Genomic DNA, 25,185 nt, shown 5'->3' with positions numbered 1-25,185 from the left:
TAGCCCCACTGAACCTGACTAGCCAAAATCCAAACTCCTAACTAGGGATCGACCGATATTGTTTTTTTAGGGCCGATACCGATAATCTGTGGAGGTTAGGGCCGATAGCCGATAACTTATACCGATATTCCAGTATAAATTATCGGCTATTCATCCCCCCGCGACACCGCTGCTGATCATTGATTTAAAGCGGGGCGCTTTAAATCAATGAACTGCAGCGGCTTTTTCGGTGCCATAGGCCACCGCTGCCACCCGCTTCTCTCCCCCTGCCTGTCCGGGGGTCCTCCTGAGTCCTGCCACAGCGTCCTGCTTCAGCTGTTGCAAAACTACAACTATCAGCCTTCGGCTGTCCGTGCATTCTGGGAGTTGTAGTTTTGCAACAGCTGGAGGCACCCTTATTGGAAAACACTGCCCTATGCACTTAAAATTGGGAAATAAATCTTCTTCTGTGATTAAACTTATGTATCTGCAGCCTGTCCTGGGAGTCCCGAAATGCCTTGTAATAATCATGGGAAGTGTAATGATGGCTATTCTAAAACTGGAGAATGCACGTGCACAGAAGGATTCAATGGAACGGCTTGTGAGTCCTGTATGCCCGGAAGATATGGACCAGGCTGCAAATGTACGTAAATGTAAACCATTCTCAATAATGTTATCATTGTGGTCAAGTGGCGTAAAGGCAGAAATATGTTGTAGGCCTGTAAATCACATACTGTAGATACAGAGGTGTAGCTTGTAGCTTTTGGGCCCCGGTGCAAAATCTGCAACAGGGCCCCATATGCCAATTATAATACTGGTCTCTTATGGGGCAGATGTGCTTTGGGGCCCCCTTAGGCACCAGGGCCCCGATGCGACTGCTAACTCTGCTACCTCTATAGCTATGCCCCTGTGTAGATAGCACCAGGCTGGAGTTCCATGGGCCCAGCTTAGGAAACGATTATGAGGGCCCACCTGACATCTTTACAGAACATCTGCTTGGCTACCTTTGGCCCTTATTATTGGGCACACAGGAAATATCAACAAGTTCCAATAGGTTATTTGGAAACCGTAAGCGCAAGAGATTGGCTCCATGACTAGTAAACCTGAGTCTCCAGAAAAAGGCTAAATTTTGATGCAGTTACACGTGTGTGTGCCTTGTGTTTTTATTTAGAACAGTGACTTGCGCTGACATTATCATCAAATTTTTTCTTTTTATATGTTGTCTTCGCTGGTGACTTCCTCATTTTTCTTGTTGTGTGCTTCCAAGGGGCGTAGTTAGCAGATGCACCGGTTGGTACGCTAAATATTTTTGCACATATGTACTCCAGTGAGCAGCTAATGTAGCATTATGTTTGAGCTTTTAAGTCTTTTTTTTTTTTTTGCACTATTCAGGGGCTTTCTTGTCATTTGCGTACATTTATTATGTGACATGCACAACATTGTATTCAGATGTATTGCTTCTCAGCACAATTACAAAAACTACTATGAGGTACTTAGCATACAAAGTGTACAAGCCTACTCGCCACGTCACGGTCACCCTTTCAAGTGGGTCCCTAATTTAATATGGCGTGGCCATGGATGGAAGCCATCACCGCTACAACTCCAGTGGTCCGACAGCCCCACTACTGTCAGACCTAGCTCCCAGCTCTGGCCCATGCCACCCCACATACCCAGTGCCATAGCAACAATGGCCATCACACAGCCCCATACCAGTGTGAACAGCACAACACAAAGTTGACCTTACCATGTGTACCCTGCCTGGGAGAAGCTAGGAATAAGCTTTGTGCCGCAACTGGGAACACAAAAATCTGCGCTAATGTTAAATTCCCCCTATGAGTTACTTTGAAAGCGTGGGCATTTCAGAGAAGTCATAGCATAAAACAGCTGCCAGGACCCAGGTAAGTAGTCATGAAGCTCCTCCGAGCTTCAGTGATGCATCTCTTTTTATATGTGGTCCTGGCCTCTTTTTTTTACTATAATTTCTCTGAAAAGCCTGAGTATTTCAGAGTGAATCATAGCGATCGGTGACCTCGCCCACTGCACCTGTTTCATGCTACCCATGCTAGACAGCATGAACCCGGTGAACTTTACTCTAGAGTGCCCGATCTTACAGCAATGTAGTATTTTACCGTTTCTGCCTTCTCGGTTGCTAAAAGAAAAAGTTTGAACATTGCAAATTTGTATTTTTACTTTTTTTTTAAAAACATTAAAATGCCAGTTCTACTTAAAAACGTCCCATTTGTTAAAAATGTAAAATAATAATAATAATGCCCTATTTATTGAAATCAAAACAAAAAATGACTTAGTTAGTTAAACTAGTTAAATGTGTAACAGTACATGCAAAAAAAAAAAAAAACCTTGGAAATATTACGCTGGTCATTAGAGCTCATAATGTATCCAAAAGGAAAGGGTTTAGGTCCTAGGTGTGTGGCTGTGGTGCTACAGATCTTTGCTGTACATTTTGTGCCTATGCTATTTTGTTGCTTTGCTGTGCTGTTATATGTTGGTATTAACACATAAATAACCACAATAATGAAGAAATATATTTTTTCATGTGACTGGTTCAACCATATTATATATGACAGTCATGGGTACATTTAACTAATTTAGGAGTTTATTTCAGCCTGTGACTGCACAGACAATGGTCAATGTGATGAAGGAATCAGTGGATCCGGACAATGTACTTGTGACAACGGATGGACTGGAAAACGCTGTGAAACAAAACTAGGTTTGTGGGGGGGTTTTTTAAACATTTTTTTTCTATTAGTTTTATTATCTTTTTGTATATTGCCTCAGATTAAGGGCCTTAGTTTGGGAAGCTGAGATCCCAGATCATTTTGTTGGCCAAAGTGAAAGTGTGACATTAGCCTAAAAGACTCACATGCTATAAATATTATAGCTAATCTGAAAACACTAAAAATCTTTCCTGGATTTAGCATAAACTTCCTCCCTATTTTACTAAATGCTGTCCTGCTTTATCTACACCAGCCATATGCTGTCATTATACCAGTCTACCAAAAATCAGATGTCTCTGCTAATGCTGCCCTAGTCTATACAGCAAAGCCGACAAGTGAGATGCACAAAATATCAACCTAATGTGTCTTCTCTAGGGGCTACAGTAAAAAATAAATTTTGCAAGATTTGTTTTCTTTATATAGTCACAAAAAAAAACAACAGGTCATTTTCGGAACTCATTTTTTGACTCGGACTCTAAAGTTTGGTTTGCTGAGCTTTAAGGTCTAAGTCAAAATTCACATACGGTACATTCAATAAATTACCTGAATGTAGTCACGAGCTGACTATGTTTTGGCCATTGAAGTCAACAGGCCTATGCCTGTTTGTTCATGTATGCATCAGCATCCCATTGAATGTATATGAGGAACGTGTTGCTAAATTGTGATGTGAACATGGCCTTATCTTGGCAACCTGCAGATACTTGGTATGCAACTGGAAATCATTCCAAAATAGAGGTTATATTGACATCGTACTCCTTTCTTTAATACCTTTTGTTCTAGTGTCTCCACCTGCCTGCACGCCTCCATGTTCTAGTAATGCTGTGTGCAAGAAAGGGAATGCTTGTGAATGCAAAAAGTTTTATGAAGGAGATGGAAGAATGTGTACAGGTAACAGCTTTCATAGCATAATATATGGAGAAATGTCCAGCACCTAAACAATAGTGCTAGGAACGTGGTTTGTTACAAGGGACACGTTCTAGATCGGCATTAACCACAACTCTGTGATACTAATGCAATGCCTCTATCTCTAGTATGTCAACTGCATAATAGCCTAGTCATGGTTCAGATATTGTTCTTATCTGTATAAAAAAAAATTAGAGATTCAATTGACATTTTATGACACTAATTATGATGTAGGAACAATTAGGTAGCTCAACAATGTGACATAACGGAATGGGTGAGAATTGTTAAAATGTTGTGTACCCTATACAACCTCAGAGAAATTTGTAGTGAAAAGGGAGAAACCATTCTCTAGTGGGATCTCACTAGAGAACTGTTACTCCCTTTTCACTACTAATTACGATGTCATGTAATGTTGCAAAATAAGTAATGTTCCTGTATTAAATATTAGGATGTCGCTTCTTCTTTTCTTCTAGTGGTGAATCTTTGCCAGGCAAATAACGGTGGGTGTGATACAAATGCCAAGTGTTCACAAAGTGGTGTTAAAGTCACCTGCAGTTGCTTGAAGGGATACAGTGGCGATGGAAAAGTCTGTACGGCTATAAACCCATGTGTTGATGGATATAATGGTGGTTGCAATGAACACGCTATATGCACTATGACTGGACCAGTAAGTAATACTTTAGTATAGTGTAACAAAACAAGATAATATATACAGTAATAGCTTCCTGATTTACTTATTCTTACATAGATGATGTGTTAAAAAATAAATAAAACATGATTTGATTTTGGGCTGGGAGACGATGGGCCCTTAGTAGGGTTTAGTCATGTTCTAGATTACATTTTCTTTCTTAAGATGCTTTATTATGATTTTATTCCCTTACATAAGGTTTTACTTTATTATATAGAATAAAAGGAAATGTGAATGTAAGGACCAATACATAGGTGATGGTGTGGACTGTGAATTAAAGACTCTGCCCATTGACCGATGTCTGCAGGATAATGGGCAGTGCCACTCAGATGCAATATGTGCTGACTTACACTTTCAAGGTGAGTCACTATCATAACTTATAGTAAAAGTGACCAACTGTAGTTGATTTCTAGGATATGTCCTACTTGGATTTCCTTTTTACTTTATGAATGAAAAAGTAGGGCAAAGGCTATGAACATCTTTGAAAAGCATTTTTTATTCTTGTTTTGTACTTATAATAGTACAAAAACACCTTTTCAATTTATTAAAAATGTTGTTTATTTTGTGTCATATATCCTCTACAGTGTTCTGTTATAAGGGAAGTCTGTCCGAGAACTTAGTGTGAAAAGCCCTTATCCTCAGCCAACATTATGACCAGATGAAAGTTCAACTTGGCATGGTCATAAATCAGCTCAAAAGTTTCTCCAGGAGAGGAGAGAAGGGCTGATAACAAACCTGTCTGAGAATAGCTTCACTGATGGTCTTCACTGATAACATGACACTGCAACGGCTGTAGAACAGAAGCCAACACACAAGTTTTAATAAAGACCTTTGGAGAAAGTCCAAAGAATAAAAAAGTCTTTCAAATGAATCCTGACATCTAAGCTCAATTTATAAAGGCCTTTTTTTATACCAAATAAAAGTTTCTTGGCACATGTGTCTAGGATACAGAATTAAAAAAATATCTTTAACTTTTACTACAATGTCTGTGATCTTGGCCACTAACTGCGTTGTTCATCTACAGTACATTGGGTTTCAGAAATATGTCCTAGTACTCTTACTGTAAAGTGGGCAACTGGAAAGCAGTTATCAAAACGGAAATAACATTGTGTGCTAAGTCTGCTTGGTGTGTGTCCAAATAATCTAGTAAATACTGACTGTATGATACTACAGTACTCACTTTTGCCTTACCACGACAGACATTTATTCTTACAGATGCTACAGTGGGAGTGTTTCACTTACGATCTCCGAAAGGCCAATATAAGTACAATTACAGTGAGGCTATCCAAGCCTGCAAAGATCAAGATGCCACCGTGGCTACATACAACCAACTGCTTTATGCTCAAAAGGTACAATATAATGCTTATTATTAGAATCTAAAACCTCTCATTAAACTGTTTACTTAATGACAATTTACAGTACATATGCAGATAATACTAATATGCATATGCAAATAAAGAGATATACTAAATGAAATAAAAGTGTGCACACAAAAGTGTGGTCAAGTTATTCTAATTGCATATCAGGATTAGGGACCTGTTTCATAAACTTTCTAGTAATGTTATTCACTGTATAATGCAATATCCTGTATAGTAGATTAACTATCCATTCCAGATCTGAGCAAATTTTTGAAAAATTTGATTTGGACAATTTTTCCGAAAAAATTCAGTTCGATCTAAATTTATCTGCAGCGAATTGCTATTAAAAAAAGGCTATTTCTGGCCTACAGAGAGCCTCATTAGAGGTGTAGAACACTTTGCCTTGCTGTAACATGCATAGGGTGTGTGCTGGGTTAGTGAAATAATAATGTTATTCAGTGTGACATGCAGATTACAGGCATTGCTATTAGAATCAATGTCGCAGAGCAGCACAATGACAGAGCCTGGAGGTGGAATCAGTAGGAGGAGACCATATATTGTCTGAATGACTAAGCGTTCAGGTGGCGGCAGCATCAGGAGACCATATAGTGACTGAATGACACAGCGTGGAGGTGGTGGCAGCATGAGGAGACTACATAGTGGCTGAGTGACACAGCCTGGAGTTAGCAGCAGCATGAGGAGACCATAAAGTGGCTGAATGACACAGCCTGGGGTTGCTGGCAGCATGAGGAGAACATATAGTGGATGAATGACACAGCATGAGAACATAAAGTGGCTGAATGACACAGCCTGGAGTCGGCGGCAGCATGAGGAGACCACATAGTGGCTGAATGACACAGCATGGAGTTTGCGGTTGAATAATACAGCCTGGAGGTGGCAGCAGCATGAGGAGAACATATGGTGGCAGAATGAGACAGCCTGGGGGCTGTCAGTATGAGGAGAACATATTGTGGCAGAATGAGACAGCCTGGAGGTGGCAGCAGCATCAGGAGTCCTGAAAGTGACCAGGTGACAAAGTGGTGCGGTGGGTGGCAATACCAGTACCCGGTGACGAAGGTGGGTGAAAAAAGGAAAACTTGCCATCAGATGTGTGGCATCAGGTGGGTGGCAGGATCAGAATAGTAGCTGAGGCAGGTATGCAGAAGAAAACGGTCTCTTTTGTAAAAGTGTTAGTGTGCACAAGTAAGTATTGAGGATATGCATTACGTAAAACGTAACTTTTAATAATATGCTTAGGATAAAATATATGGACCCAACATTTTTTTTAAATCAAACAAAAGGAAAGGAGTGCAAAAAAACACCAAGTGCTACCTACACCACCAAGTATTGATGTGATGCAAAGACCTCTAAAAGGTGGAAGGGAACAATAGATGGTCCATTGTAAGGCCCTACTCTCGCATTATTACTTCCCTTCTTTGCAAGTGTTACCTGTCCTAAAAAGGGTGGCCCCACACAGGAACCTCTCCCTATTTCCACCTACAAACACTGCCACAGGGTTTTTAGGTGGAAATAGGGATTTGGTTCCTGTGTGGGGCCCCATCTTTTTAAGAAGAGTAACACTTTCCTCGAAAAGACGTGAAGGGAACGACGTATTGTCCATTGTAGCAGGTGGGGGTAAAAACTTCCCCTGTATGGCCCTACTCTCGCCCTGTTAATTCCCTTCTTGGCAAGGTTACTTACCCTAAAAAGGGCAGCCCCACACAAGAAACTCTCTCTATTTCCACTAAAAAACCCATGAGAAATGACAGTGTTTGTAGGGGGAAATAGGGAGAGTTTCCTGTGTGGGGCCGCCTTTTTTAGGGCGAGTAACACTTTCCAAGCAGGGAATTAATAATGCAAGAATAGGGCCTTTACAGGGGAAGTTTTTACCCCCACCAGTTACATTGGACCATACATTGTTCCCTTCCGCCTTTTAGAGGTCTTTTCATCACATCAATACTTGGTGGTGTATGTGGCACATGGTGTTATTTGCACACCTATCCTTTTGTTTTATTTCAAAAAAATTTGTGGTACATATATTTTATCATAAGAAAAGTTACGTTTTAGCTAATGCATATCCTCAATACTTACTTGTGGTCTGATGCGGAGGAATGTCTGTAACTGGGGAGCAGCACCTAAAATATGTTTAGCACTATCCATATTTGTGAAGTGTTGGTGTGGCACCATGGTCAATCTACTCTGATGCATCAGGCATTAGGGGGTGGAAGTCTTGGCTGATCCATGCCTGATTCATCTTCACAAAGGTCAGTCTCTCCACATTTTTCGTGGACAGAGGAGTTCTCCTTGAAGTTACTATGGCCCCCGCAGCACTGAACACCCGCTCTGATGGCACACTAGTAACAAAGTAACATAGTTCATAAGGTTGAAAAGAGAGCAGAGTCCATCAAGTTCAACCTATAACCCTATTGAGTCCCTACTGAGTTGATCCAGAGGAAGGTAAAAAAACCCTTATACTAGAGGTATCCTTCCCTACTCCAGAATCCCTGGATCAACATTCTGTTCCCATAAATCTAGTATACATAACCAGCGATGGTATTATTCTCCAAAAATGCATCCAGGCCCCTTTTGAATTCTTTTACAGAGTTCACCATGACCACCTCCTCCGGGAGAGAATTCCACAGTCTCACTGCTCTTACAGTAAAGAACCCCCATCTGTGCTGGTGTAGAAACCTTCTTTCCTCTAAATGCAGCTGATGGCCCCTTGTTATAACTACAGTCCTGGGTATAAATAGATCATGGGAGAGATCTCTGTACTGCCCCCTGATATATTTATACATAGTTATTAGGTCTCCCCTAAGCCTTCTTTTTTCTAAACTATATAACCCTAATTCTGATAATCTTTCTGGGTACTGTAGTCCTCCCATTCCCCGTATTACTCTGGTTGCCGTCTTTGAACCCTCTCCAGCTCCACTATATCTTTCTTGTACACTGGTACCCAGTACTGTGCACAGTATTCTATGTGTGGTCTGACTAGTGATTTGTACAGTGCTAGAATTATTTCCTTGTCATGGGCATCTATGCCCCTATTGATGCACCCCATGATTCTATTTGCCTTGGCAGCAGCTGCCGACACTGGTCACTACAGCTAAATTTACTATTGACTAAGACTCCCAAGTCCATTTCCATGTCAGTCGTCCCAAGTGTTCTCCCATTTAATACATAATCCCAGGCCGGATTTTTCCTCCCCATGTGCATTACCTTACATTTATCAGTGTTGATCCTCATCTGCCACTTCCCAGCCCAAACCTCCAACCTATCCAGATCCATTTGTAACAGTGCACTGTCCTCTATAGTGTTTACCGCTTTACAGAGTTTAGTATCAACTGCAAAGATTGCTACTTTACTATTCAACCCCTCTAACAAGGTCATTAATGAATATATTAAATAGGACAGGACCCAAGACTGACCCCTGTGGTACCCCACTAGTAACAGTCACCCAATCAGAATAAGTACCATTAATAACCACCCTCTGTTTCCAATCACTGAGCCAGTTACTTACCTACTAACACACATTGTCCCCCAGCCCCATCCTTCTCATTTTATGTACCAACCTTTTATGTAGCACCGTATGAAATGCTTTGGAAAAATCCAGATATACGACATCCAGCGATTCCCCCTGGTCCAGTCTGGAGTTCACCTCCTCATAAAAGCTGATCAGGTTAGTTTGACAGGACTGATCCCTCATAAAGCCATGCTGATATGGAGTCATGCATTTATTTTTCATCAAGATACTCCAAAATAGCATCCCTTAGAAAACCCTCAAACAATTTACATACAACAGAGGTTAAACTAACAGGTCTATAATTCCCGGGGTCACCTTTTGACCCCTTTTTAAATATTGGCACCACATTTGCTATGCGCCAGTCCTGTGGAACAGTCCCTGTTGCTATAGAATCACAGAATATTAAAAATTGGGGTCTGTCTATTACATTACTTAATTCCTTTAGAACACGGGGGTGAATGCCATCTGGACCTGGTGATTTGTCTAATTAGATTTTTTGTAGGCGGCACTGTACATCTTCCTGGGTTAGACTGGTGACCTGTACAAGGGAGTTTACGTTATCTCACTGTATTTCTCCTGGAATTTTATTTTCCTCAGTGATTACAGTGGAGAAGAATTTGTTCAACCCCTTAAGGACCGAGCGTTTTTTCAGTTTTTGCACTTTCGTTTTTTCCTCCTTACCTTTTAAAAAACATAACCCTTTCAATTTTGCACCTAAAAATCCATATGATGGCTTATTTTTTGTGCCACCAATTCTACTTTGTAATGACATCAGTCATTTTACTCCAAAATCTACGTCAAAACGGAAGAAAAATCATTGTGCGACAAAATGGAAGAAAAAACACAATTTTGTAAATTTTTGGGGCTTCCGTTTCTACGCAGTACATTTTTCAGTAAAAATGACACCTTATCTTTATTCTGTAGGTCCATATGGTCAAAATGATACCCTACTTATATAGGTTTGATTTTGTATTACTTCTGTCCTATTCTGACCCCTATAATTTTTTTTTTTTTCCATGTACGGGGCTGTATGAGGGCTCATGTTTTGCGCCGTGGTCTGAAGCTTGTAATGGTACCAATTTTGTTTTGATAGGACCTTTTGATCACTTTTATAAATTTTTTAATGGTATAAAAAGTTACCAAAAATACGCTATTTTGGACTTTGGAATTTTTTTGCACGTACGCAATTGAGCGTGCGGTTTAATTAATGATATATTTTTATAATTTGGACATTTACGCACGCGGTGATACCACATATGTTTATTTTTATTTACACAGTTTTTTTTTTATTGGGAAAAGTGGGGTGATTCAAACTTTTATTAGGGAAGGGGTTACATTATCTTTATTAACTTTTTTTTCCCACTTTTTTTTGCAGCATTATAGCCAACACAGGGAACTATAACATGCAGTCATTGATTCAATACACTGATCACTGCCATTGCATTGCAATGGCAGGAATCAGTGTTATCGGCAGTTGATTGTTAAAGCCTGGATTTCTTATTTATTTAATTTTATAATTAATTTATAAATACATATAATGAATATTAAAGAAAGATGCCAAAATGTAGAAAGTGTTGTGGCAAAATTAGCACATTCACATGAAGTACCAATAGATCGATACATGTGTGGTGATCAATTTAACTGATGTTACCTTAGATGCTTTGGAAATATCTGTGTTGACAAAAGATTTCATTTTCTGTTCACCGAGGGGTTTGACCCCATGGACTTTGAAATGGATTTGTTTAAATTCATCCAAAATGTTTGTGACTAAAGAATTTGCATGCAAAAGATATGAAGATGAAATCTCTGTTTTGTCACTGGATCCTTTGAAAAAAGGAGATGAATTAGTGTTTAAAAAAAATCAGACAAGGGTGGTAACATGATCATGTCCAAAAGACTATTGTCTACATGAAGCCCATCCCCAACTTAGCGACACCAGCACTTTTGACTGTAAAGATAACCTCATGATTGCAGTCCCTGCTCAGTGCCATTCCTGGGAAAATACATTTATCAACTTCTGTCTAGTTTATATGATTTACCATGGTCAGATGGATGTCTTCTGGCATCCATAGGTATGGAAAGTCTGTATACAAGTATTCCACAACAGTTTCTTTGTTATTTAGTTTTGTTTGTGATTTTCTCCATTACATCTTATCACACAATGTATTCACGTTTCAAGAAAGATCGTTCGGTCAAGAATCAGGGACGTCAATGGGCATGTCAGTTGCATGCTCATTTGCACAAATATTCATTACAGTTTTCAAGAAGTCAATTTTGTCTCCAAAAAACATCTTTGCCAGACATATTATGGCACTCTTTGGATTTATAGATTACATGTTTATAGTCTGGAGAGGGACTAGGCCACAATTCAGTGATTTTGTAGGTTGTCTGAACGAGGGCCCTAAACATGCAGTTTTATGTTTCAGGAAGAATATTGTTACAAACTTTATGTTTCATTTCAACAGTTTTCATCCCTTTCACGTCAAGAAGGCTATTACCCTTCAGACAGTTTACTAGGCTGAGACACCTTAAAGGGGTACTCCCGTGGAAAACTAATTTATTTTTTAAAATCAACTGGTGCCAGAAAGTTAAACAGATTTGTAAATTACTTCTATTTAAAAAATCTTAATGCTTCCAGTACTTTTTAGGGGCATGCTTTCTTTTTGGTTTTCACTTCTCTAATGACCACAATTCTCTCTGCTGACCTCTGCTGTCCATTTTAGGAACTGTCCAGAGCAGCATATGTTTGCTATGGGGATTTTCTCCTACTCTGGACAGTTCCTAAAAATGACAGCAGAGGTCAGCGAGAGCACTATGGTCGTGACAGGAGCGAAATCCAATAAGAAAAGCATTTCCTCTGTAGTATACAGCCCCAAAAAATTACTGATTAAGATTTTTTAATAGAAGTAATTTACAAATCTGTTTAACTTTCTGGCACCAGTTGATTTTAAAAAAAATAGAAGTTTTCCATGGGAGAACCCCTTTAAAGGGGTACTTCACCCCTAGACATCTTATCCCATATCCAAAGGATAGGGGATGACTGGCGATGCAGGAGCCAGAGGCTCGTCTATGGGACTGCCACACCTCTGGCCCCTGCATCATCAGACATCAGGCATGGAGTGAAGTTCGCTCTGTGCACCAGATGACACGGGTGCTGCAGGAGAGATCGTGGGGATCCCCACGATCAGACATCTTATCCCCTATACTTTGGATATGTCTAGGGGCGGAGTACCCCTTTAGCAATAATAATGCCCTCAGTTTATTTTTAATGCTGTTATCTTTATATCTGTATTTTTAACATGTATGCCTAACATGTACATCACCAAAAAAGTGTATTTATACGTGGTGACGTACGCTAAGAGACATGGTCTGATGAAGCGTGTTTGTATCCGTGTTTGCCACAATTTCTGTCTGCGCCAAAATAAAAGAAGCTCCTACCTGTACAAGAGCAGTGAGTGCTGCCCATCATTCTTCTATCATGGACATTGTATGCTGACCAATATAAGCTCATTGGGATTAAGCACCCCAAACTATATACATAAACCAGCTAAGCCGTAACAGGGGGCTTGGCCGTAAAAGACATTAACCCATACAAGCCCCGAATAGATGTATGAACTTGTGTAGTGCTGATCACTGTGCCTCCAAGAGTCTGGAATACTACTGGAATTACTTTTTAAGACCCTTACATGCAGGGCAATTCTGAACCTGATTCTTGCCCTGTCTAAAATGTCCATTTTATGTGCAGGCTTAAAAATCTGCATATTTCCCTAATATAATGTACATGTAATGTTTCTTTCTTCTAGACTTCCACCGCTGTACAAAACTATTTTCCACCATAATTTTGAGTTTTACTTTTCTCTTCACTTTTGTAGTCCATTGAGACAAATACTTTCAGTCTTAAAAAAAAAACGTTTGATAGTTTCCATAATTGAGTCCATGTATTTTATCTAGGCCAATTACCATCTGTGTTCTACGGGATGGCTGGAAAAAGCAAGGCTGGGATATCCAACAGCATATTCAAGCCCTAACTGTGGATCTGGATATGTAGGGATCGTGGACTATGGCGTTCGCGTTAACCTGTCTGAGACATGGGATGTCTTCTGTTTTAGAACTAAAGGTAATTCTTTTCTTCTAAAAATATACAGTAAATACAGGATTTGTCATGTTGCCTTATATTATATTCCTGAGCAGTACCACCTGTACAGCCCTACATTCAGTATTAAGCCATACAATATGTATTTGATGTGAACATACAACATACTTGTGCTTTCTTGTTAAAGGTATATATTCCATACATCCAGGGAAGTAATAGTGCTAAAGGTAGCATAGTAAAGATAAAATAATACTATCATTAAAATGTCTTAGTGTTTTCTTTAAATGTATATTATTGCCTTTTTGTAGATGTACAATGTACCTGCAAGCCGGGCTATATAGGAGATGGCTACACCTGCAATGGAAACCTGCTCCAAGTCCTCATGTCTTTACCTGAATTTTCAAGTTTTGTAATGGTATGTTAAGAAATAAGCACAGAATGTCATAGTACAATAAGAAGTATAATAGTTTCCATTAAAAAAATAAATACAGTGATATTCTGGTGCTAGTAGTATCTGTGTACAACAAACTGTTGTTTTTTTATTAATATATGTGAAACATGTCTACCAATTCATAAACCTTTATATACTGATAATAATAACCTACATTTACTAGATGTGTGTCTATATTTACCCAGAAATCCTTGGAACTAATTTCAGAAGTGTTATGTGGATGAACAATAAATTATAAGCAGGTACCAAAATGATTGACTAATTTATCACAATAATCTTATCCTTTTCTCACAGGAAATCTTACGATATTCCAATAGTTCAGCAAAAGGCAAAGAATTTATCAGTTATCTTACTAACTTAACCATACAAGCTACCCTTTTTGCACCTAGGAATGACGGCATTAATGAAAATGTGGTAAGTGACTGTTAATTGTTGTTATGTGTTCAAACGGATGTAATATGGATGTATTTCTGCATCTGTATCATGACAACAAGACAAGTCCTGACTCAATTTTGGGTCTTATGACTGACATCCATGAGTTCTGGTCATCAGAACTGCAGATGGGTTGGGATTTGCAGAGTAATACAGATGCAAAGAAGCGTCTGTATTATGCTAGTCCCCTTAGGGAGACATGGCAGTGTGCTAGATGTCAGGGACAACTAACCACTTTATCTTGGATAGCACATTTAGATGCATGGCAAGAGCAGATAACTCAACGGTTACCCCCTGTGAATTACGCTACCATAATTCTGCGGGAAGTCCGCAATATTGGCAGATATGCAGATTGCCTGCGGACCCATTGAAGTGAAAGGTGATGTAACTTGCAGCAGATTTCCCGCAGTGGGTAAACCGCTGCGAGTTATTAAAATGTAAACGTACCCTAATGGAGTTTTCTGGGATAATATGATTGATGTTCTGTCCACACAATATGCCCTCAATTGTTGATCAGATTTTGTGCTGACACCCCTGCCGATCAACTGTTCGGTGCCCCGCACTGCACAGAGAATGGGACTGAAAGTCCTGCTCCATTCATTGTATAGTGGTGGCACCAGGTAACTGCTGCGCAGTTCCCATTCACCGGTAGCGCCACTATACAATGAACTGTGCAGGGCAGCCCTTCCCCTTCATTCTGTAGTGCAGGATGCTGAACCGTTGATTGGTGGGGGTGCCAGATGTAGGTACCCAGTCTATCAGCAATAGGCCATCAATCATGTGGTCCCAGAAAACCCCTTTATTAAAGAGATTAGCAGTGGCATAATTATGTTTTATTTTTATTTTCAGTAACAGTGGCCATTATTGTTAGTCACCTTAGTTGTCACCTATGAAATAGTTTATTGGTAACTTCTCAGTTATTAACACAATGACAGCTTTATCATTTCTTGCCAAGAAACTAATTAGACTTACATAACAAAAATGAGTCAATTAGCCTAACTTCTACTACTATGTGGCCAAATATTTTGGGTGAAATCCTTTACAGAGATTTTCACATTGGATGACTATTAGAATTACTTTAATATGTCAGAATTATTGTAGCATTTACTGCACTCTTTATTTTCTCAGACATTCTCTGGTCGTGACATTGAGTACCACATTGCTAATGCCAGCATGGTGTTCTTTAATGAACTTACCAATGGAACGTTTCTCCAGACCAGGATAGGCAACCAGCTACTTGTTTCTTTTGAAGAGACCTCCTCAGATGCACAAAACACGGTGAGAGCTTAGACTGCCATTGTAGGAAGGGGGATGGGTTGTACATATAGAGTTGCATGCCAAAAATACCAAAAAACTTACTTTCAACTCCAAGGACACCTAAAGATTAAAATAAATTAAAAAATCAACACATTTTTATACCCGGGTGCAGATTGATGAATAGATGTTCTATGTGGGCTAAAGCAAAGAGGAAGACATTTGGTAGTATGAGGAGGTTCTGTTTGTAGGCATTACAGCTAGGTCAGTAGACTGATTTGGCATAAACACCAGAATTAGAGAATTACTCTTTGGATAACTTATATTGATTGGAAAAAACTGAAATAGACTCGATACAAAAAATAACTTTCTATTTGACATTTTCCTTTTTACACCTTGGTGAGCTGATTCAGGCATGACCGCAAATGCAACAAAATGTTTATAATGAAAATAAAAGTATAAGATGCCAAATAACTTCCAGACAGGATCTGTGTTAAAGTGGGCTATAGGACACAATTCTATAAAAGGCCTCCAAGGACAGAAACAAACTGCAACCACCCAGAGTACTGACTCTTTAGCAGTGTATGGGGTTTTATTTAAAATTATCTGGGCTATTTATAGGGGATTATTAGTTGTATATTGTACATTATTTGGACACTAGACTGTTCTATTTTGTCAGGTGTATATGGCAGTTATATTTGGGCACTATTTGGAGGTATTCTGTATTAGACAAAATTTTTTTGGTGTGTATTAATTTCCAGAACCAAATCCGATATGTCGGTGGAAAACGTATAATGCAGGCGGACTACATTGCTTCAAATGGAGTGATACACATGATATCTGAGCCCCTGAAAGCTCCTCCTGAGCCAATAGTAAGTATAACACTGTATGCTACTGTATATGCTCAGAATATCCACTAGGGGGAACAGCAGACATTACGATGTATGATGTGTGTCAATACAGTTCACATAGCTATAGTGCCGGTTCATTTCCACTCTGTATGTTTCTTTGCACAAACAGGAATGCATTTCTGCACAGTACTATAGGAAGACCTTTGCTTTGCAAAAAGTTATCCTTACTGGTCTCTGCTGGTTTCCAATCCTGCTTTAGCCAGAAATACGTGACAGGAACCTGGAAAATAAATATACCTGTGTGATCACAGTAATCACATTCTAAGGGTATATGGTCACACATGCCATATTTGCTGCTGCATATTCTCCTACCCATTGAAGTCAATGGATAACAAAATACGCAACTGATTTTGCTACCAATTGACTTCAATGAGTAGGAAAATACGCAGCATCAAATACTCAGCAAAATACAGCTTGTGTGACCTTTCCTCAAAGCAACAACAAAAATTGAAAAGTTGAGAGGTGTAGGCAGAAGAACACTGTCCAAGTGAGGGTCATTTATGTACACGTTCTCATCATTGACCCTTACCTTTCTCTATAATAGGTTCTACATGCTGGGCACGGAGCAGGAATATTCTTTGGCATTGTCTTCGTCATTGGATTGGTGGCACTTGCCATATTCGCATATAAGAAGTTTAGCAGAAAAGACTTTCAGTTTCAGCAGTTTCATGAGGTAACTGTCTCTTAAAATCCTGGCCTCATCCTTGCTGCCAAGAGAAGCAAAAGCCATAAAGCAGATGTCAGTGTTTACGGACAGGAGCTGAGCCAGGCTCTCACATACACATCCTTGTGACCTCAGTCAGACAACTCCTCGAGTCTATGACGGTTATCACTGTATATCGCTGATCCCATTCTTCAGATATTTATAGTGTGGTTCCAGCTACATTATAAAAAGTATATGGTATTAAATGTTATATAGAGTTTCAACTAGAAGTGGGAAATGGAAGGGTGAAAAAAATATGAATGTAAAATTTAAGGGCCTCTCCCCCCATAGTATATTTTAAGGCATAGCTATATAATGAATCTGTCTTTCTACTCACTGTTCTGGCTTACCATTAAAGGAGTACTCCGGCCCTGAGACATCTTATCCCCTATACAATGGATAGGGGATAAGATGTCTGACCGCAGGGGTCCCGCCGCAATCTTGTATTCAGCACCCACCTGTTTGAGCTGCACGCTGCGGTGCCAGCTCACAAACAGCCGGGTGGCGACCACGGGGTCGGAGTATCATGACATAACGACTCCGCCCCCACTATGCTAGTCTATGGGAGGGGGCGTGATGGCCATCACACCCCCTCCCATAGACTTGCATAGCGGGGCGGACATCACGTGGGGCGGAGTCGTGACATCACGATACTCTGGCCCTGTGGTCGCCACCCGGCTGTTTGTGAGCTGGCACCGCGGCGTGCAGATCAAACAGATGGGTGCCGAATACAAGATTGCGGGGTCCCCAGCGGCGGGACCCCCATAGTCAGACATCTTATCCCCTATCCTTTGGGTAGGGGATAAGATGTCTCAGGGCTGGAGTACCCTTTTAAAACAAATAAACTAGTAGTTAGGTGAAGTGTAGACCTCACTCCATCCAGATAGGACTAAATGTATGAAGTAAGGAGCTCAGTTACTGGTCAGCCTGACCTAAACCTTTGACTGATGCTTCTTTCGCCCTTTCTTTTTGATACCTGGGGTAATATCCACACCTCCCCCTTTTTTTTGTGGGCTTTTCAGAGTCTAGTGTTCTACAGGTTATAAAATATTTGGATCTGTTACTATATATGCATATTCTACTTTTATATTGTCCCTATATACTTTCTAATATCTTTATTCCAATAAATGGGATTTTGACCTTATATTTTTGGCATTGCTTCACGTATGCATCCTTTTCTTCTATACTGTATTCACATGTCTTCTACCACTTCGGTACTATTGTACCGTATTTGGTTTTATGCAGGGCTCAAGTCCTGCAGGAATGCACGGGAACTGAGTTCCTGCACTTTTTCCACAGCAGGAACACTGTTCCCATTAGCAGGAGTCCTGCAGGAACTGCCCTTTAGTTGAAATCTTGGGTGAGTTATTGCAGAACATATACACAGACAAAACCCATCCTAGTTGAACAGTAGATCTCACTTTGTTTGGTCAACTATGCTTAGAAATTCTTAGTCAGTCTATTCTGTTCACAAATGCTTCATGTGTAATGTAATGAAAACAAGTATTATTATGTATTGTTCTGGAATTAATGAAAGGTGTTTATTTTATTTTTTTATTTTTTCATTACAGTATGATGAAAAGGAAACTGTGTCCGATTTTAACATAGCTCCATCTTCAAACATTGCAAATCCCATGTATGACAGCATTGAAACTGCCAACCCCCCCTCTGAACCATCAATAGAACCAACGTTTCATCCATTTTCTGTAAGTTTTCTGTTTTGTTCTTACTGATATTCCTTATGATCTGTAATGCTTACCATGTTCATTCACTCATATCCATAGTAGGCAGCTTTCAGAACAGATTCAAACTAATTTCTAAAATGAATGAGATCATTTATTTATCTTTAAATAAGCCCCGCTCTCAAATCCTGACCATGCCCCATATCAGTCCACATTAAATGGGGTTATCCAGGAAAAAACTTTTTTTATATATCAACTGGCTCCAGAAAGTTAAACAGATTTGTAAATTACTTCTATTAAAAAAAGGTAATCCTTTCAGTACTTATGAGCTTCTGAAGTTAAGGTTGTTCTTTTCTGTCTAAGTGCTCTCTGATGACACGTCTCGGGAACCTCCCAGTTTAGAAGCAAATCCCCATAGCAAACCTCTTCTAAACTGGGCGGTTCCCGAGACACGTGTCATCAGAGAGCACTTAGACCGAAAAGAACAACTCAACTTCAGCAGCTCATAAGTACTGAAAGGATTACATTTTTTTAATAGAAGTAATTTACAAATCTGTTTAACTTTCTGGAGCCAGTTGATATATAAAAAAAAGTTTTTTCCTGGATAACCCCTTTAACTGTGCCCAAGCTAAAGAGCTCCCAGAAAGAAATGGCCAAATGCCCTATCCAGCACATTGAGTGGTAAGTATAATAAACACAGCTCCTCTCTGTAGTGTTGCCAGTACGTTATGTAAGCCGGCACTATCAGCCCCATTGGATTAGATTTTTGTAAGACACTCTCCTGATCTTTCACACGTACTTTGAGATCTACGTTTTTTTGTGAGACTCCAACACAGCCCAGGTGAGGAGGTAAGAGTGCTTATATAGACTCCTGTGTGTGTCATAATTAAATTTTTGTATGTTTTATAGTTTTATTACCATTACTTCATTCTGGTTAAAATGTAAAACTAATAAGACCAAAGTTTCATAGAATTTAATAAAGAAAGTGTTTACTGAAAAAAAAATGGTCACCCAATTAAATAAAATAAAAATTTAACTATAGTATAGGGCATGTAGAGGTAAAAAAAAAAAAAAAGCTTAATCCAATTTTATATGACAGCATTCAGCCTCAGGGTGAAATGGCAGCAGGCAGACTATGTATGGCAGGTGGAGTTATTTTGCATGTTTCGTAGAAAGGAAGAAAATACATCATTAATGTAAGAGCATCACTAGTAACATAAACCTTAAGATCAGCCTGAATGAAACAGCATGAGTGAAATGTTTGCACTTGGCCCAGTCTTGTATGCAGAGCTTATAAGTCAATGTCAGCATTGATGGCGACAGAACACGTTTCTATTTAAAGCGTGTCCTATTAAGTTACTGGCCGCCTACAGTGCTCCGTACAAATACAACTCCTGCCAGTGAGTCACAATGTTCCCTCCTATATCATGCACTATGCACACTGTAAAACAGGGGACTCACAATAGCATTTGTTAAGGTCATGATATTTTATGTTATTGCCAAGACGAACAGAAACTATTTCTGTAAGTAATCAGGTGTCAATAAAAAGGACTGTGTGGATTTCCATGATATAGCAAATGCTATACGCAATAACCCATCAACAGAAATTAGCAAAACTATAGTACAAATCTAGGAAAGTGAACTATCAGCAGTGGATTTGTTCTGTCTAGAAAAAAATCTGTTTTTAAAGGGATTTTCCAAGTGCTTTGATTCTGTGGAAGCATCTAGTATGACTTTTCCAAGGCAACAGCACACTTTGAAACAAACTTGTAAAGCGGAACTTCTTCTTCTAGACAGAACTAATCCAGCGCGGATCTGTCGGCTCCTCTCCGTCCACTATAGTATAAGGCAGTGGTCCCCAACCAGTGCTGTGCCATGGGAGTCCTGAGTCATGACCTCTCATGCTGCAACTGACCTTATTGGAGCTATAAATCAGACAAGCAATGGCAGTGTGGATGGTATAATATTAGTGGCAAATTTCACACTTAGATATTTATCAAAATTTTTTGCAGTTTTAGCATTTATTCCTCCATATATTGTTCTAAAACAGGGTTTTCAAACTCAAATTATCCGGGGGCCACTCGAGGTAGTAGCTGGGTGAAGCAGGTTCCCCACATTAAGTAGAAGCAGGTATCCTACCCCACATTAGGTAGTAGGAGGTTTCCCACATTAGGTAGAAGCAGGTACCCTACCCCACATTAGGTAGTAGCAGGTTCCCCACATTAGGTAGAAGCAGGTTCCCCACATTAGGTAGCATTGTCGTTTCCCCCCCTTCCGCTTCTCCTCTCCGGCGGCGGCCTGACAAGTGACGTCACTGACGTCCTCCTGTGCGGGTCTGCGGAGGGATGTCACATGCGGGACGTCCCTCATCAGACTCGGGCCGGCCAAACGGAGACGCAGAGAAGGGCGGGGTAAGTGAAGCCTTACGGCATTTAGCGCCGCTTGCCTGAAGCAGGGCTAAATGCCTGAAGAAGTTACCTGCCCGGCACCCGGAACTGCATGTCCCAGGCGTTGGGCAAAACAATTTACATATACCTGGTGCAGGCTACAAACTTCCAAACATTTTAGAACAGGGGTCTCAAACTCCCGGCCCGCGGGCCGGGAGTTTGAGACCCCTGTTCTAAAATGTTGAAGTTAATGTGCCTCCAGACCAAAGCTTTGAGCACTGAAGTCTGAATGTGGCTTAACATGGTGAAAGATTAGGTTTCATGATAACCACATGGCTTATACCCCCAGTACAATAATATGAAATATAGTAATGAAATATAGTAATATATATAGATGATGTACTGTTTGGTAGATTCTTTTACACACTTAAAGTTAACCATATTGTTGTAAATGAAAGTTAAATATTTTTTTTTTCCAGGACTCTGATGATCAGCAGCTAGTGAATTTCGGTGGCCAAAACAAATGATGGTAAATAATTCAGTGTTATCAGATTATGGCTGTAACAGCAGTCACCCACCCGAGATGGAACAGACATTACTGTATGCAATCTCCAGCTGTTATTGGCCTTGTCCAAGACTTTTTTGCCAGTATGAAGCAGAAGGTATCAGACTATATGGCTTTCCATTAGAATGTACAGTTTTCCTGCCTGCAGAGATTAATGAGGCCAGGCTTTGGGGCAGTTCCATACTTTTTATGGCTTTTACTGTGAACCTGTAAATAAAAACATTAATTCGGTGTGAATATCCTATCCATTTATGTTCTAAGACTTTTTTTGAGAAACGCATTGAAAGTTTTCGTTACAAAAGTCACACAAGGATAATGAACTACAAAACTGGACAGACTCCTGGGGGGGTTCCACAAAGCAAAGTGGGGCAGGATGACACACGTGCTGGTTTTAGGTAAAATCACCTTCATCACTGTACTGTTCTTCTCCCCCCATGGATCTGATAACTTCCTGGTTTCTTCTCTGAACTGTGACCCTGTTATTACCATACAACAGAGCACACACTTTCCCACAATCCCCCTTGCTTGTATGCACAGTAGAGAATAACAAGCAATATGCAGTTGGACTGAGCATACAACTGGAATACATCTAAGTTGTAAAAACATTCAGCACATACAAGTGTTTTCTTTCCTATAAAGAGACAAGGCAGTATAGGCACAAGTACTACATGTACTTTTACACCTAAAGGGGTTATCCAGTTAGAAAAACAGTTAATTTGTTTAAAAAAAAAAAAAAACACAGCTCCACGTATGTCCCCAGGTTGTGTGTGGTACTGCAACTTGGCTCCATTCACTTCAATAGAAGGAAGATGCAGAACCACACCCAACCTGGAGAGATGAGGAGCAGTTCTTGAAAGAAATTAGCTGTTTTTCTATTCCTGGATAACCCCTTAAAATGAGCAGTTATGCTATATACAGTGCAAGAACATGTTTAAGAGGACCAGAATACATTTCTTGGAAAATATATAACAAGTTATTAGATGTAGGATGTTGATCTAGGAATTGAATTGGACAGGAATTTGCCCCCTCATATGGCCTTCCCGTCCATTAATTAAACAGCATGACTCTAGTCATAAAATCAGAACAGGTATTGTGGTGGCTTTGGGGCATTTTTGCCCATTCATCCAGAAGAGCATTTGTGTGGTCAGACACTGATAGTGGACAAGAGGGCCTGGCTAATCTCTATTCTAGCTCATCCCAAAAGATGTTGGATGGGGTTGAGTTTCTTCACACCAAACTCACTGTGCACTGGCGCATAATCAAGCTGGAACAGAAAAGTACAAGTGTTCAAAATGTCTTAGTATGCTGAAGCATGAGGATTTCCCTTCACTGGAACTAAGGGGCCTAGGCCACAACCTCATGCATTATCCCTTTTCCACAAAACTTTACAGCTGGCAAAATGCAGTCGGGCCAAGCAACATTCTACTGGCATTTGCCAAACCCAAACTCTTCAATAAGACTGCCACATAGAAAAGTTTGACTTGTCACGCCACAGAACATGTTTCCACTACTTCACAGTCCAGTGGCGATCACCACTCTATCCGAAACATGGCATTGTGCTTGGTGATTTGAGGCTTGCATGCAGCTGCTCAGCCATGGAAACCCCAGGCCATGAAGCTCCAGGTGCACAGGTTTTATTTGTGGTACTCACAGGGTAAACCCTAAACTAGAAATAACTAAAATAAAATAACACATTATGGACAGATGTCAACATATTAAAATATTAATATACAATAGGACCCATTTTGCATGAATCTGACAGCATTGCAATTTGGGACGATAATAGTCTCAATAGTCTTATATATCTAAGACATTGCTCTACCATATTTTTACTTTCTGCACCCCTAATCTCATACCACCTAAACAAAATGAATTGCAAGAAGAGATAAATACAACAGCCATGTGTAAAATTTAGCTCCTCATCCACTGAAAGTACAATGTCTATAAATACATAATATAACAATACCTGAATCCCATGACGTGCAGTTGAAGAAGAGAACAGAGACCAACATGAAGCGAAATTATTTGCGATCTAAGCGCATGTGCCATCAGCGAATACGGAAGTATGGAACACTTCAATTTATTTGATATGCGCAGCGCAAGCGCAGAAGATGAAAACAAGTGGAGAACAATATAAGTTCCTGATCATGCGCGGTCCAACGCAGTGCAGGTGGAGAAGATTAGTGTCAGCAAAGTACAATGCAAGTTTTCCAGCATGCGCAGCGCAGCAAATACACGCATAGAGGAGGGAGATTACTGCATGATGACGTAGTGGGAATGGATAGGTAAGCACATGACAGCTCAGGTATCTTGAATCAGGATTGGCCAGACCTGATGCGCAAGTTGATGCGCTTGCAGACACGTCACTAATGGAGCACATATAAGGGTGAAGTCCCAATCAAGCGGCCATTAGCCTCACTCCCTTGAAAAAGTCAGCGTGGACTGACGAAACGTCGGGGTGCAGATGACTAGAGAGTGATCTTTTTAACTAGCAGCCGCTACTGCCAGAAAACATCATGCATCCTCAGTCAGAGAAACGTATCCATTAATAGTGTTATCGATGTGTATATGGATGCATTGACACTACAATGAGCACAGGCTGTGTTTTTAAATCACTAGTCACATTTATCATCCACAATTTTAAGTGATAACAGTAAAGCATTACATGTTTTAGGGGGGGGATTTCTGGTTTAGGGTTTACCCCTTTAGGGGGTCATCCTTAAAGTTTGTTGCTTACAATTAATTTCCCCTGGAATCCTCTGGGATTTTTGTTGGATAGCGCTATTGAGAGATGTCCCCTATTGGGGAAAAAAGTAAAAAAAACATTCAAAATGACCAGTCCAGAGAGTAATTACCTATAAAACATGGTAAAAAAAGCAATATGACAGTAGAATCTCCCAGTGCCGTTTTAATCCCCCCTTATTTCATCCCCCTTTATTACCCTGTGCCAAATTATCCCTGCTTACCCCTGTGCCATTGTAGTAATATCAGGAAGTATTACTTTACTGAGAGAGTAGTGGATGCATGGAATAGCCTTCCTGCAGAAGTGGTCGCTGCAAATACAGTGAAGGTGTTTAAACATGCAGGGGATAAGCACAAGGCTATCCTTCATATAAGAAAGGGCCAAGGACTATTCATAGTATTCAGATTATTGGGCAGACTAGATGGGCCAAATGGTTCTTATCTGCCGACGCATTTTATGTTTCTATCTCTTATGGGACTCTGCCGGGGAATTAAAAACTGTCCGCCATTGGGAGGTGTCCGCTAAGGGACATTCTACTGTATTTAACTTTGTAATAAATCCTACATTGTAGCCCACTACTACAAACAGGTATGTCATTAAAGATTTTTTTTTAAATCAAGAAGCATGTAAGAATATTGTATAAGTACAGCTACATTCTTACACTGAATAACCACATGTCTAATGAGGACAGGCAAGTAAATACCTAACTGTCCTCAAACCAACTCTCCCACAGGGCATTTTATATATAATCTGCACATATACATTAACAGGTATTCCT

At 40.0% G+C, this 25,185-nt stretch overlaps 1 protein-coding gene across 3 annotated transcripts in view; it reads left to right on the top strand.

Moving 5' to 3' along the window:
• STAB2 (stabilin 2) overlaps positions 1–21,900 on the top strand; it is a 121,944-nt gene extending 100,044 nt beyond the window's left edge. For all 3 annotated transcript variants that reach the window (XM_056574537.1, XM_056574538.1, XM_056574539.1), the window contains 14 exons: positions 473–622; positions 2,603–2,707; positions 3,495–3,602; positions 4,091–4,284; positions 4,523–4,664; positions 5,521–5,654; positions 13,138–13,303; positions 13,588–13,694; positions 14,025–14,144; positions 15,291–15,440; positions 16,178–16,288; positions 16,872–17,000; positions 18,602–18,736; positions 21,579–21,900. In XM_056574537.1, coding sequence (XP_056430512.1) covers positions 473–622; positions 2,603–2,707; positions 3,495–3,602; positions 4,091–4,284; positions 4,523–4,664; positions 5,521–5,654; positions 13,138–13,303; positions 13,588–13,694; positions 14,025–14,144; positions 15,291–15,440; positions 16,178–16,288; positions 16,872–17,000; positions 18,602–18,736; positions 21,579–21,626 — 1,799 coding nt within the window. In that variant the 3' untranslated portion in view covers positions 21,627–21,900. The remainder of the gene's footprint in view (positions 1–472; positions 623–2,602; positions 2,708–3,494; positions 3,603–4,090; positions 4,285–4,522; positions 4,665–5,520; positions 5,655–13,137; positions 13,304–13,587; positions 13,695–14,024; positions 14,145–15,290; positions 15,441–16,177; positions 16,289–16,871; positions 17,001–18,601; positions 18,737–21,578) is intronic.
• Positions 21,901–25,185: the final 3,285 nt, after the last annotated feature.

The sequence above is a fragment of the Hyla sarda genome, chromosome 4, assembly GCF_029499605.1.
Source record: "Hyla sarda isolate aHylSar1 chromosome 4, aHylSar1.hap1, whole genome shotgun sequence".
NCBI lineage: Eukaryota > Metazoa > Chordata > Amphibia > Anura > Hylidae > Hyla > Hyla sarda.
This window is presented reverse-complemented; position numbering and strand designations above follow the sequence as displayed.